At 49.8% G+C, this 13,504-nt stretch overlaps 1 protein-coding gene across 2 annotated transcripts in view; it reads right to left on the bottom strand.

Annotated features, from left to right (window-relative positions):
- ATL1 (atlastin GTPase 1) overlaps positions 1 to 12,657 on the bottom strand; it is a 31,974-nt gene extending 19,317 nt beyond the window's left edge. For both annotated transcript variants that reach the window (XM_061354615.1, XM_061354616.1), the window contains exons 1-3: positions 12,502 to 12,657; positions 659 to 906; positions 175 to 309 (exon numbers count right to left, since the gene is read on the bottom strand). In XM_061354615.1, coding sequence (XP_061210599.1) covers positions 175 to 309; positions 659 to 906; positions 12,502 to 12,535 — 417 coding nt within the window. In that variant the 5' untranslated portion in view covers positions 12,536 to 12,657. The remainder of the gene's footprint in view (positions 1 to 174; positions 310 to 658; positions 907 to 12,501) is intronic.
- Positions 12,658 to 13,504: the final 847 nt, after the last annotated feature.

The raw sequence follows: 13,504 nt of genomic DNA, 5'->3' as shown, positions 1-13,504 counted from the left end.
AGCTGAAATCAGGACTCCCATTTATGCTACGTTAGGGGTATGGTATTGAAGACCTTCTCTAAACTTACACAGGCATTTGAGCCACCTAAGACAAGGCAGAAGAGTCTTATCAAAGCTCAAAGAGAAAACCCAGCTGACCAGCAACAGACAGCAATGCAACAGAGAAGCACACACCTTTTTACCATCAGGTTTGTCCACCAGGAAAACTTCACTCCATATCTGAATGCCGGTTGTCTCGCGCTCAGACCCTCCCCTCCAGGAGAAACCAGTCAGAGGCTCGTTGTAATCTCCAACCCAGTCCACTGCTTCCTGCAGGTAGGAACAAAAGAAGTTGCTGGAGTTCTCATCACACTTTGGTTTTATGCTTTTAATTATGTGCTGCCTTCACCTCAGTGCTGGAGCAGTGCACCCTTTATAAGGGAGGTTTCCTACAGGGCAGGAACTGTATCTCAGCTCCAAAGCCAAGATTCTACTGGGGAACCACTGGTGCACACAGCTGTGGCTGTTCTTTATTTTGTGAAAACCACACTAACAAGAAGCTTGAGCATTTCTAGAGCACCAAGCCAGTGTCCTGTCCAGCTCATCCCTGGGTGGTACATGGGAGCAATGAGCAGCAGCACCACACCCCTGGGAAAAGGCACCTCAGCTGCAGCCATACCTTATTGTACATGTACCGCAGCATGAAGTCCATTAGGAATGATTTTCCTTTTCTAAAAGCTCCAGCGACAGACACAGCCACAACCTCTTTATCTCTGACAGCCTCCGAGAGGAGGATGCGGTTCAGTGCAGCTTCATCCAGTTCAAAGGAATGGTCATCTTTGACAATGAGGACCTGCACTGGTCCTGCCTTCCTCACGGACTCCTCCTCCTCTGAGCTCCATTCGTAAGTCTTCTCTGCAAAACTACCTGTGTAAACAAGTAAACCAAGAGCTGTTAGGTTCCTTCTGCAAAGTGCAGAATCACAGACAGCAGGGCTGGATGGGGTGGTAACAGGCCAACTAGCCCAAATACCCATCTCAAGACAGCACCATTCTGAGCAGATGTCTGTTGAACTTGTCCTCCGACATCTCAGTGGAGGCTCCACGCTACCTTGGGGCAACCTGTTCACAGGCTGCCTACAGGCAGAGAGTTCCCTGCTGGAATATCCCTTGACAAAACACATCCATTACTTTCTGTCCTACAAGAGTTGACATGGAGAACAGATCACTCTTTTCTTGCCTGTTACAACTTCCTACACATACAAATACTGCCATAACACCACCATTAGCTTTTTCTATGCTAGAAAAGAGAAGTCCAAGCCCCCCAGTCATCCTTGCCACTACATTATCTAAGCATCTGACTGCTGTCCTCTAGATACTCCCCACCAGGTCTTTCCTGAAGGCTCTCTCAAAAATGTCTCAGCATTCAAACATTCAAGGTGTCCAAGTACCTCATGTCTCTATCAAAGGACACTGCCTTTACACATCCTTTGCAATTCCTGTTTCTGTAGCAACAGCAGAGTCCTTCTTGATCTGCATTCTGCACTAATGCTTAAAGTGTAATCTGCTCCTTCTGAGAGAGCCTCAGCAGGTACCACATACCCCATTAAGACACATGCCCATCCTGATAAAAGCCACTCCTTCACTCCCAGGTGGAGAGCATATAGCAAAGCATGGGCACTGCTCGCTTTCCCACTTTGAAATGGCAAGGTTCCCTGCAGAGCTGCTCCCTGGCATAGAGATGACTGCTGCCCAGGCTGTGTAGTGTCCATATGGCCTTACAAGAGGGTCTCATTCCCGTGTCAGGACCAGGCAGAAGTGACAAGCACACGGCTACAGCAGGAACATTTGGAGGCAAAGGACTCAGTGTTTGGTCACTGTACCCATGTGTGGCAGTGACAGCATGCTAGACACATGCGTATCACCTGCCTGATTCTCCAGGCCAACACAGCTGAGATGATGACAGCTTTTAACGGCCTCATGGTCTGTTTGGGCTGCTTTGCGTACCTGACACAATACGGGAGATGGATGCATTTTAAGACCTGCTGTCCACAGACACTGCAGCCTTTGGCTTTGCAAAGAGCACGCCAGCTCCAGTAATTTTCCTTTCGTTGTCTCCAAACTTCCCAACACAGGAAAGAGGTGCTGAAGGTGATTAATCATGCCAGTCAGTTCACCTACAGCCACATGACATCTAACCAGCAGGAAAGGGAGCGTGTGATGGAAAGTTCCCCAACACCTCTACAAAAACTTCCTGGTTTGTTGGCTCAGGCTGCAACTTTCCAATCATGGTAGCCTCAAGTTAAAACTCCTCAGGCTCTGTTTCAGACCCTGACCTCAGGGACCCAGTTTTCAGCCAGTCCCAGCTATTTCAAAGCACAAGGACTATGTGTGCACATGATAAAAGACAAGCTATAAATACCAAGAGGAACAGGGTTTGCCCATTCTGGGCCTCTTTATAAAGAAGCCTCCAGCAGTAAGTTCATATTTTAAATAACAGCAGTGCTTTTGTACGAGTTTCTGATTTCCTATAGTCCCACAATGAATATCAGGATCATTAAGCCTGGTTGCTAGGGGATTTCTGGTGGCCCTCGGACATATACTACGAGCTTTCTTTGCTCAGGGTTTAAAGACAAAGATCTTTTCTTCCCAATGCTTGGAGGTTTTTTAGCAAAACAAAAGTCCCAAACACTCTGAAAAGCTGGACTCTCCACCAGAGTGCAGCAGCCCAGGACCAGCAGCACTGATCTCCCTTCAAACACCAGCCCCTGCCTCATACTAACGCTTAGGGGCCTTCTGAAAAAAAACAAACCAAACCAAACCTTTCCATTTCAAATACATGGACCCAAAACCCAGACACACCTCGTCAAATGACTTGAAAAATGAAGGCCTCTGAGAGCAGTAAGTCTGCTTGCTGCATGCACCGAACAACATTTCCAGCATTTTGATCTTCCCAACACGTGTGTATGGACAGGGGCCAAAGGGCCACAGACTCACATGCTCTTTTTAAGCATTGACGTGCTGCAAGTGCCATATAAAGTCTACAATAGGCAATACCTCCTCTCCCATGGTTTTCCCAACACCCTGTTCAGCAAATTTTTTTTTCTTTTTACAGCTGCACAGAAAAGAACAGTGGAGAGAGCCTTGTACAGGATGTGATTCATGGCAGAGGCAGGAAAACATTTGTAAATCATATTAACTCTAAGCATTTCTGACTCTAGCCAAGCCATCATGAGTACAGGTAAAATAGCTGATCCACCTTCCCAGACCAGACAAATCCCACCTCCAGGCACACAGATAGAGGGAGAGAGGGACCAGCATTTCATTCGTCCCATGCTAGCAGTAAAGGAAGCCAAGCACCCAGTTGGGTACCAAGATGGGCAGCTACCCTGCTGACTGCGGCCTTCAAGCACAAGGCAAGGCAGCACGGATGCCCCAGCTCACACAGCTGAATGGACTGACAGTCCTGGTCAACATTCCAAGAACCGTGATAGGGGACTGAGAAAAGTCCCTCCCATCCTTCTACCAGAGAGACTGCTGGTGCCAGATCACCCCTCCTGGTGCCTGGACAGGATCTCTCAGGTCTTGTTCTCCCTCCAACTGCCAGAAAGAGCAACAACCAATGCAGAGTAGAAGAGGTTGTGTTGTCCTTTCAAAACATGAGAACCTGTATTTTTTTAGCAGGTATTGACAAAGTTCTGGGAGAATGTCTCCACACACAGGTACCAGTCCAAAGTGGCCACAACCTCCTACGGGATTTCCTTGCTTCCATCACCTGACCACTAGGAAAACCAAGGTGCTTGCACAGCACAGCAGCAAAACACAAAGTATTATGAGAGCAGGACATGTTGATTTCCCAGCTCATCAGAGACATCAGGAGATCTCTGATTATATTAAGCAGATCTCTGAACTAATTTCAGCCCTGTTAGCTCTGCTTCTTTCATGTATGCCATCTGCAGACAAAACTCTGTCTTTCATATTTATTTCCATGTGATGAAACTTCCACGTTCTTCTTATTAGATTATCTGCCATGCTGGAGAAACAGAGATTGTTTTATGACTGCACATTTCTGGAAAGCAATCATTTTCATTGGCCTTTCCGGCATAAGTTAGTTATCTGCTTTGAAGGAAGTTGTACCTGGCAATGGCAAAACATTATCTGGCCAAAAAGGGAAGGAAGGAGACCTCAGCTTTCCTAAACACACTCCTGTTTTCACTCATTTTCTAACTTCACTCCTCCTTTCTGTCGGCTCTTTCTCGGCGCCCTGCAATTACGTCAATTCTCAAGCTGCTCATTCTGAAATTGCCAGGATACAGTTCCTTTTCCCCATTTCATAACAGCTCATTTCCATGACTCTAACGCGGGGTGGACTCCACATCTCTTTTCCATATGGTGATTCAAAGTGGAAAGGTGAAGGAGGTTAGAATTTGCATTTATACCTACTGGGCTCTCAGAAAGCAGCAAGGAAATAGCCCAATTTGTGCAGACAGCCCATAATACAGGACGTAATGCTGACTTTAGTAGAGACTAAGGAAAAAAATATAGCATTTTTCAACTGCTCTGGTTAAAATTAAAGAAATTAAACCAGAATACCTCATGTTGTGCCTGTGTACAGCCAATGTCTAATGTATTTAAGCTCCTACAGAAGGCAAATTAGGCAAATTACATGTCACTAATTATGCAATGTATCTTTGGTGAGTGCTTGCGTAAGCCTGTTCTTCCTTAGCTATGGAAGAACAAGTCACAGAAATGCTGACTTCTTTCCACAGATCAACTAATAAGTGAGCTTTTTCCTGAAATGAGTTTGCACAGTAAGTACATTTCATTCCAGAGAATGAAATGCAGCTATGACCCATCATCTGTGCAAATACAAGCTGCCTAACTAGACACTGAGAAAGCCACTTTGCCAGCCTGGCTCTTGTGCTCTCAAGAGAGAGCAGGAGCCAGGAGAAGCCTTACCTATCCTAGCACTGCCCATGAAAAGCAAAGCCTGTAGCCTGGGCTCCAATCCCCCCACTAAAACACACAGATGTCATGTAGTGCTGCTATCCTGAGGGTATTTGAACCAAGGTACTTCACTGTGTGGAAAAACAGAAACCACCAAAGAGACAAAACAGAAGTTTGATGAGAAGCTTCAACTTGTTATTTCCCTGGAACAGAGCATCCCTGCATCGACCGGGTTAGGTTGCTTATCAGCAGCCCTTGGGGGATTAATTCGATCAGCAGTGATAGCTGTGTGGATCTTTTCTGAAGCTGTGTTCACCCCAGCTGTTTACATTACAAACGTATCACAGTGCCACTGATGATACCATGAGCCAAGTGCTGAACAGACCATACAGTTAGGCTTGATCCCTCCGCACATTCTCCAGAGAGCTTCAGCTTCCAAGAAGCTTATCTGCTCTCCCAAACGGCACTGGCAAAGAAAGACATCTCTCTCCAAGCTGCACTTATCACAGTCAGGAAGGCTGCTGTTGTGACATGAGTTCTGCTCCCTCTATTCATGCTGCTCTACCTCTGCCACATGACAACCAGCCAACAATCATCAGGAAAGCTCTGAGGAGGCTGGGAAAGGCAGCATCACTTTGAGCATGCACCAGACATCCTCTCCTCTCTGAGACAGGCTAGCAGAGAGCTCTGCATCTTATCCAGCTAATGGGGGAAAAATGAAAAACAAAGCACTGAAGCAAAGCATATATATTGGACAGCCAGGGAAGAGGGGATGTTGTAGAGCAATAACCTCTATCAGTCCTGCACAAAGGATGCACAGTAGCTCCCAGCTGCATCCCGAAGCGCTGAGACTGCCATGCAAGCCTGGCCTGGACAGCTGTGAGTTAGCAGATTCCCTCAGTGGGGGGCTGCCAGAAGGTGTCTAGACTGAGGTGCTCCTGGGAGACAGTGTCTTCAAGAGGACAAAGCAGGGAAGCCCAGCTGAGTAAAGCCCTCTCTTACACTCATCTCTGCTCTGCACCACGCTCTCTGAAGTTTCCTAGCCAACAGCCTCCCAACCTGTGTTTAACAACACTCACACATTTACCACCCCTTCTATATCCTACCTACATCTCCTGCATCCAGGGCACAGCTGACCACACAGGCATGCAACTCTCCTGCACCCTGCTCACACCTCTGCTGGGATTTGTGACACCCCCATGGAGTCAGAGGACCCCACACCTGAGGAGGGGAAACACCAGGTGCCAGCCACTGGCATCCACAAACCAGAGCCACAGAGCACCCTTGAAGCAGTACACATGCAAGTACCTCCCTTGGGCCCCAGCCTTCCTACCTGTCTCCTTATGCTTGGGGCTGGTGGTCTGGGAAATACAGCAGGGAATGGCAGGGAAGGCAGACCCAGACTTTCTTGTGCCCAAGGGGGAAAACCACTTGCACCTCCCCAGAGAGGATGAACAGATGCAGTCACAGCTCTGCCATGAACTACAGTGCAAGGCAGGCTCTTGATACTTGTGGAAATGATGGGAAAATGACACAGCCTGCAATGAAGGCCTCCACCCAGGGAGCTGCAGAGCATTGCTTAGAAACAGGTGAAGAAAACTGTCACTTAAAAAGTTAGCCCTGTCCTTCAACAATCAAGACTGGCAAGAAAAAGGCCACAGCTGGTAGTCATTTGGGATCTCCAAACCCCAAATGGGTATTTTGGGTCTTTGAGATCCCAAACTCTCCTCTCCAATGTCAGGGTGAACTCTTATACCACCACTGCACAGCAGTGTTAACACCTCAGCCCAATGCAATCTGCACTTCCATGCACTCCTGGCAAGCACCCCACTTCTCTGCACCCCAGGATGCTTGCAGGGAGCCAAGCAGGGTGGCTGGTGCTGCCAGACTTAGTACTTATCCTTTGCTTATTTTGGAGCAGTGGTAAGATGCAGAGTGCTCTCCTTCCCGCCAGCCCTGAGTCATCCAACTGGCAGCACAGCAGCTTCAGCCTGAGCGTGGCAAATCAGCCCCTCTTCCCTTTGGCAGACAGCAAGAAGGTGAATGATTATGCTGATAACAAGAGTGGTTTGGGAGCTTCCTGCATAAAAGCGCTGACAAAAACAAGAGTTTGGATGATTACCAGCTACCAAACCTGTCTGTTACAACAGACACATCTCAGATGCCAAAGTCCAGTGTGAAACTTTTTAACAGTGACACCTACCAACCACCACTGACATGAAGCTACCATGCCTTAGCTGGCTCTGAAACAACAGCAATACCTAGTGCTGTGAAATTCCTAGGCTGAGCTCATTATTAACATGCTTCAGAGACACAGGCACACAACTACCTTTGGAAGAAAGCAGATCAAACAGAGGTTTCTCTGGGAAGTTTTTCAGGAAGTTTAAGGTCACATTAGTTATGCTATGTCCATGCCAGTTTGTGTCAAGACTGGCTGATTCAAACGCAAGGTGGGCAATTCTGAGAGGGAACCTTCTTCCGACCTGTGTTCATCAAAAGACTGTTGTAAGAGAGTGCTATCAAGAGGCCACTATCTATTTATCAGGTACAAATCCTGGTCCTGCTCATTTACCCACATTTAAGGCTAGACAGAACCAGGAGTGATAGGATGTCTGAAAGTAATCTTGCAAGAGGCTCCCCAACATAAGACATACATGGACCTGTTAGAGCGAGTGCAGAGGAGGCCACAAAGATGCTCAGAGGGCTGGAGCACCTCTGCTCTGGAGACAGGCTGAGGGAGCTGGGCTTGTTCAGCCTGGCATACAAAAGGCTCTGGGAAGACCTTTAGAGCAGCTTCCAGTACCTAAAGGGAATGACAAGAAAGCTACAGAGGGACTTTTGACAAGGGCATGTAGGGATAGAAGAAGGGGAAATGGCTTTAAAATGACAGAGGGGAGGTTTAGATTAGATATTCAGAAGTTTTCCACTGTGAGGGTGATGAGGCCAGGTTGGTCAGGGCTTGGAGCAACCTGGTCTAGCAGAAGGTGTCCCTATCAGTGGCAAGGAGGTTGGAACTGGATGAGCTTTAACGTGTCTTCCAACCCAAACCATTCTAGGATTCTGCAATTCTATAAGAATAGGTCTCCAAAACTCTGGCTTCACTCCCAGCATGCATTTTCTGCATGGTCCTTCATCCGCTCTGTTTGTCAGCAACCAGCCTCCTTCCACCACCAGTACCTGATTTAGTCAATTCTGGCATTAAATTATTTTCACACTTTTGTTGTTACAATTGCCTAGAAAAAATATTTGGTAAACGTGCCACAAAATCTTAAGATCTATCATGAAAGGCATTTATACTCTGGAGAAAATGTTCATGTATACAGAGAGCTTTAAATACATTTGGCTGGCTTGGCAGAGTTCAGCACCTTCTCTGGAGCATGGAGCTTCTACCCCATTTGGGAGATTTGTGTTCAGTTACTTTATTACTGTTCACACTTAATCTTCCTTCAATTTACAGCAAACATGAGCATTTCTAGCAGGAACAGAGGAGCTGGGGTCACTCTGGACTGAAGTGACTTTTGGAGGTTACCCACTGGACATCTTGTGCCTCCCAGAGCATGGGTATACCTGCACCAGACTCACTTCCCTGCTGGAGAAGGTTCCAGTCAGTGATGCAGGGAAGTTCATGTAAGGCCCACGGCCTATGAGCATCACCTAGGCCCTATACAATATTAGTGTGTGCTGTTTCTCACTTACGGGCTTATCAGAGAAAACGCAGCAAGATACAACCAGCAGCATACACTGCTTCTCCCTTCCATTATTTAGGCAGGCAGAATTCCATTATTCAGGCAACACCAAAGGCTCTCATGGCATGGATGCAACATGAAGCATAATGAAGGCACCATGTCATTGCTGCAAGGCAGGTTTGGGGCATCTCGGTTCTTCCCCCGAAAGGGGAAAGGCAGGCTGATCTTGCTCCTGCTTATCTTGCAATGGATCTTGCAGTGGATCAGACCATGCTATTCAAATCCTCTGTACAACACTGCTGCCTCAAAGGTACAACAACCAAGCTTAGCTTCTAACGTTGTCTTGTTTATTCTTTCAAGTCCTAACACTTCATTTTCTTTTCCTGTTTATAAGCTGGTAATTTGGTTGTGAATATTCTCGTATCTGGTGGCTTTTTGTGTAAAGGCCTGTCTGACTGAAACGTCTCAGCTTTCACTTTTCAGGACGTTCCCAGCATTCAGAGTCACAAAGAAATGCCAGTAAGTGGAATCCAAAAATCACTGAATCACAGAACGGCTGAGGTTAGAAGGGACCCATAGAAGTCATCTGGTCCAACCTCCCTGCTCAAGTAGGGTCACCTAAAGCACATCCACCATTAAAAATCTACCATAAAAGGTCAGAAACCAAATAAAAGACAGAAAACACATTAGCACTATCAGTTAAAAAAACCTAAAAAACTACCAAAATTATCCTTTTCTTGCGAGTTTGACCCACTGCTGTGTAGTCTAAAAGTGTGGCAGTGATGATCTCAGCCTGGCCTGTGATGGAGAGGAGTCCTTTCTCCATTAAACAGTTGCTCAGCCCTTCCTGGTAATCAGGCCCCTTCTGGAGCTCTCATGAATCATGTCCAGTTTGAAAACCCTGACCAAGAAGTATATATAACCTCTCTAAGCCCTTTTCCGGTTTTAAAACTGAATTCCTAATGAGTGGGTCATTCTGATTATAACATTGGCCCTGATGGGAAACATGATGGATTTCACACACTTTGTTTCAGTCTGTGCTGTTGAAATGAGGGACTGGGAGCAGAGATCTCCAATGGCTTTACTGGATCAGAGGGAGCAGGCTGCTGAGTATCTGCAACTGCCAAGCACAAGGAATTTCAGAAAAACAATCAGTGTACTCCAAGCCTGCACTGAGCTGGCTGGACTTCACTGTGCTGATCAGGATTGAGACCAACAGTCCTTATGTTAGGAAAAGCAGGGCCCTCTACTCTTAGTGAGAAACTATACGTGATTTTTTTTCACCTGCAGCTCCCTCAGCCATTCAACCAGCAACTAGCAGCACTTGGGAGGTTTATGCACCACTTAGCACACTCAGTGAGAGAGCCTTAAATGATGCACAGCCTTATGCTGACCTTCTGCCCAAGGCTAAACCCTATGCTTGATGCATTACACACCCCTACACAAGCTCCCGGGGATGTACATATGTGACAGTAACCCAGCTTTGAGAGCTGACCGGGGGCAGTTTCTTCTGGGTGCCATACAGTCACCCTAATTTGCTCTGTGATCTTTGAAAAGGCAAATTATATTTATGAAACACAGGAGGAGGGTTGCACTAAGCAGCTGCTCATTTTCAGGCCTGACTAACCAGAGAGTAACTAGGACAAAGTTTGATCCATTTCAAAATAGCGTGTATTTTTAATGACCTATAAGCCCATTTTCGGAACACAGCAAGGACTTTCTGCTTTAGTTTGAGTAACAGCCTCAGACTCCTCCTTCACCAGCAAGGCTGAAAAACGTAGCAGTAGAACAGTCACCCCACGGACTGATGTCACCAGACAATGCCTCAGTCACTGGATATAAACACATCTTTCAGGGCAATAAGGTTCTGTTATACAAATGTACACTGTTATTAAAGGGGGCTTTTTTTTTTTCCCAGTAAAAATACAGGCATTTTGCTCTCTAATGTATTACCTGCAGTGTCACCCAGCCTGGCAAAGTGGCAGAAAATCATTCTGGGAATGGGTAAACCTCTGCAGAAGACAGAGTATGTTTTTGACCTGTAGATGGGTTGCAGCACAAGGGAGCTAATCCCACAGAGATCCACTTGGATCCATGGATGGTTCCAGATTCTTGCAAAATTCACAGAGAATCTAATCAGTGACACATCAGATTTCACACAAGTATGGCTTAGCAGCCATGTTCAGACTGAGGGATGTAACCAATTGTCTTGCTGGACCAAGGCTACAATTTCCAAGATGATGTTTTCTCCATTTAGATCCGTTTCAGCACCATTTGCATTTTCTTCTGCTATCAAACTCCAATGGGAAAGCACCAGCGTGTGTACGTTTATGCGTGTATGCGATATTCAACACACAGAGAGACAGGACTGACACGTCTGTCACACGCTCTGTGAGACAAAGCTGAGAACATCACCATATTCACTGGGAAGTTTTCCGTTCAGTTTACCCAAGGGTCTAACGACCTTCATCAAGAGACAGTTAAAAATAGCACCAATAAAATGAGTGCCGCTCATTTTCTCCCTTCTGTCTTGCAATAAGACCACCACCCGCTCTGTTTACTCAAATCACATACTCCGTTATCCAAACACTTCTGCAAACATGTCCCTGAACTGTTAATCATTACCATGGGAAATACTACTCCCATCTATACAAATTATAATGTAATTTGTGTATCTAAACATCACAGCTCAGCTCACCTGTTCTGCCTGAGGAGGCAAGATACCATGAGCACTGATGAGTTCAAAGGGAATACAACTCAGAGGAAATGACAAACAGTACTCTCATCAGTAGCCTCAAAGAACGGCAAATGGCTGTATAAAACGTGATTTTCTACAAGACAGCACGTCAGTGGAAGTTGGTAAAGCAGTACATCACTAAGCACCAGACGCAAGACGAAAGCCAGCAGGAGCCCCTTTGCTTGCTCAGTGCAGCCCACCTGTGGGACCAGCTTTGGATCAATGGAGCAGCAATAGCTGCTGGGGGATCCAGGCCCACCGCAAGCAAGAGGAGAAGGGAAGCCTTGCAGGAAAACCCTCCTCCTCCCTGGCAATGCTGTTGCCAGCTCCCCCTGGCTCAGGGGGGGTTTGTAAAGGGATGGATTTGAAATGGCCCCTGTCTGGAGGGTCTGACACACCGAGACAGCCCTGCAGCCTCCAGAAATGTGAAGCACCCCTGTGCAGGAGCGACCTGTCGGAGAAGGCCGGCGTCCCCGTCTGAAATAGGTGAGTTGAGCAAGATTCCTGGTGCCCGGCTGGAGCGGGTGTGGCTGAGGTGACACCCCACCCCCGGGGAGTGCCTGCAGGTGCTGGGGGACAGGGCCGCCAGGGCAGGCCGACGGAGGGCGCGGGCAGCCGAAGGGCTTCCCGCAAAGGCGGCTGCCGGTGATGCCCGCCCCGTGTGGGGCTGAGAGCGGCGGCAAACCAGAGGCACCTCGGCCCGCCCAGCACCCCAGCGAGGCCCCCGGAGCAACGGGCACCCCCAGCCCAACCCCCCCTCCCGGGCCACGCTGCGAGCAGGCAGCAGGGCAGGGGCAGGCGGACACCCACGCCACCGGCTCCAGACCCCGGAAGGAGGGGAAAAGGGAGGGAAGATGCCCGTGTGTCCCCACGGGAGGAGCGGGGACCCGGCGGCCCCCCGCCCCCGCCGGCCGACTAGCTCCTCCAGGGACGGCCGAGCCCCCCCGCAGGCCCCGCGCCCGCCGGGGGCACCGCCGCCCCGCCCCGGCGGCCCAGACCCAGGCGGGGCTGGACTCGCCCTCCGCCCCAGCGCAGAGCGGGGCACGGGCCGCCGCAGGCCCGGCATTGTTCGCGGCCCCGGGGCGCTGCCCGCCCCGCCCGGGCTCGCTGCCCTCCGCGGGAGCCGCCCCGCCGCCGCCCCCCCGCCGCCTACCCCAGCTGCTCCTCTCCCGGCGGTTCCGGGCCATGGCGGGGCGCGGGGCTGCCCGGGCCGCGGCGGCTGCAGGAGGCTCCGTGCGCGCTCCGAGCCGCGCTGCGTCTGCCGCGGTGGCGCGGGGCGGGCGGGGGAGCCGGCAGCAGCATCCCCGCCCGCCGCTACGGCGTGGCACGGCACGGCACGGCACGGCGGCCCCTGGGGCATCCGCCCAAGCCGCACCCGCCCGCGGGCACCCACCCGTGCGCACCCACTCGTGCACCAGGCATGGGGAGCAGGGACACCCACCTCCCGGGGCGGCCACACCCTGCGACACACTCACACCCAGCACCCTCGTGGGCACCCACACACCCCTGGGGGCATGGCGGGGGACCCAGCACAGTCTGGGTGCACCCACACCCAGGTCACTCTTACCAGAGCACTGGGCTTGGGGAAAGGGATACCCACATGGGGGGCATCCACACCTGGGGACACTAAGCACTTTCATGGGCATCCCCCCCAACAGAGGCATCCCCATCTGGGGCACCCCCATGGGCATCCACCCATGGGGGGGCACTGGGCACATAGCTCCCCAGTTGGGCTGCCCTGTGTGTGATGGACTGGGATGGGGCTGACAGATTCATGCTCTCCAGGGTGACACTTGCACAAATGTCCACCCAGGTAGGATCACACACACAGCACGTAGGTGGGACACACAAACCAAAGGAAAGCTACACACAGCAGCTCATGGCACACACAGAGCTGAAACATGTCATGAACCATAACTACAGTGTACGGTGAGCACACAGGGACACATGGGCCGAGAGGGATCCTGCCTTGGCATGGGGGTAAGTCAGCTCCAGCTCCCCCGATTCTTGCCTGTGCCGGAAGCATCCGCAGGCAGCAGGAGATACATGCTGTGCATGTGCGGATGCTGCACAAAAGATGCAGCTTGAGGACCCAGGCTCGGGCACCCCTAGGGAAGATCTAGCTGCAGTGTGATTGATAACATGTACCTTCCCTC

This window comes from Neopsephotus bourkii, unplaced genomic scaffold (genome assembly GCF_033783945.1).
Source record: "Neopsephotus bourkii isolate Nb327-2 ecotype Australia unplaced genomic scaffold, CSIRO-AGI_Nbou_v1 NB_740, whole genome shotgun sequence".
Classification (NCBI taxonomy): Eukaryota; Metazoa; Chordata; class Aves; order Psittaciformes; family Psittacidae; genus Neopsephotus; species Neopsephotus bourkii.
The sequence above is the reverse complement of the archived record's forward strand: the minus strand, read 5'-3'. Positions and strand labels throughout refer to the sequence as shown.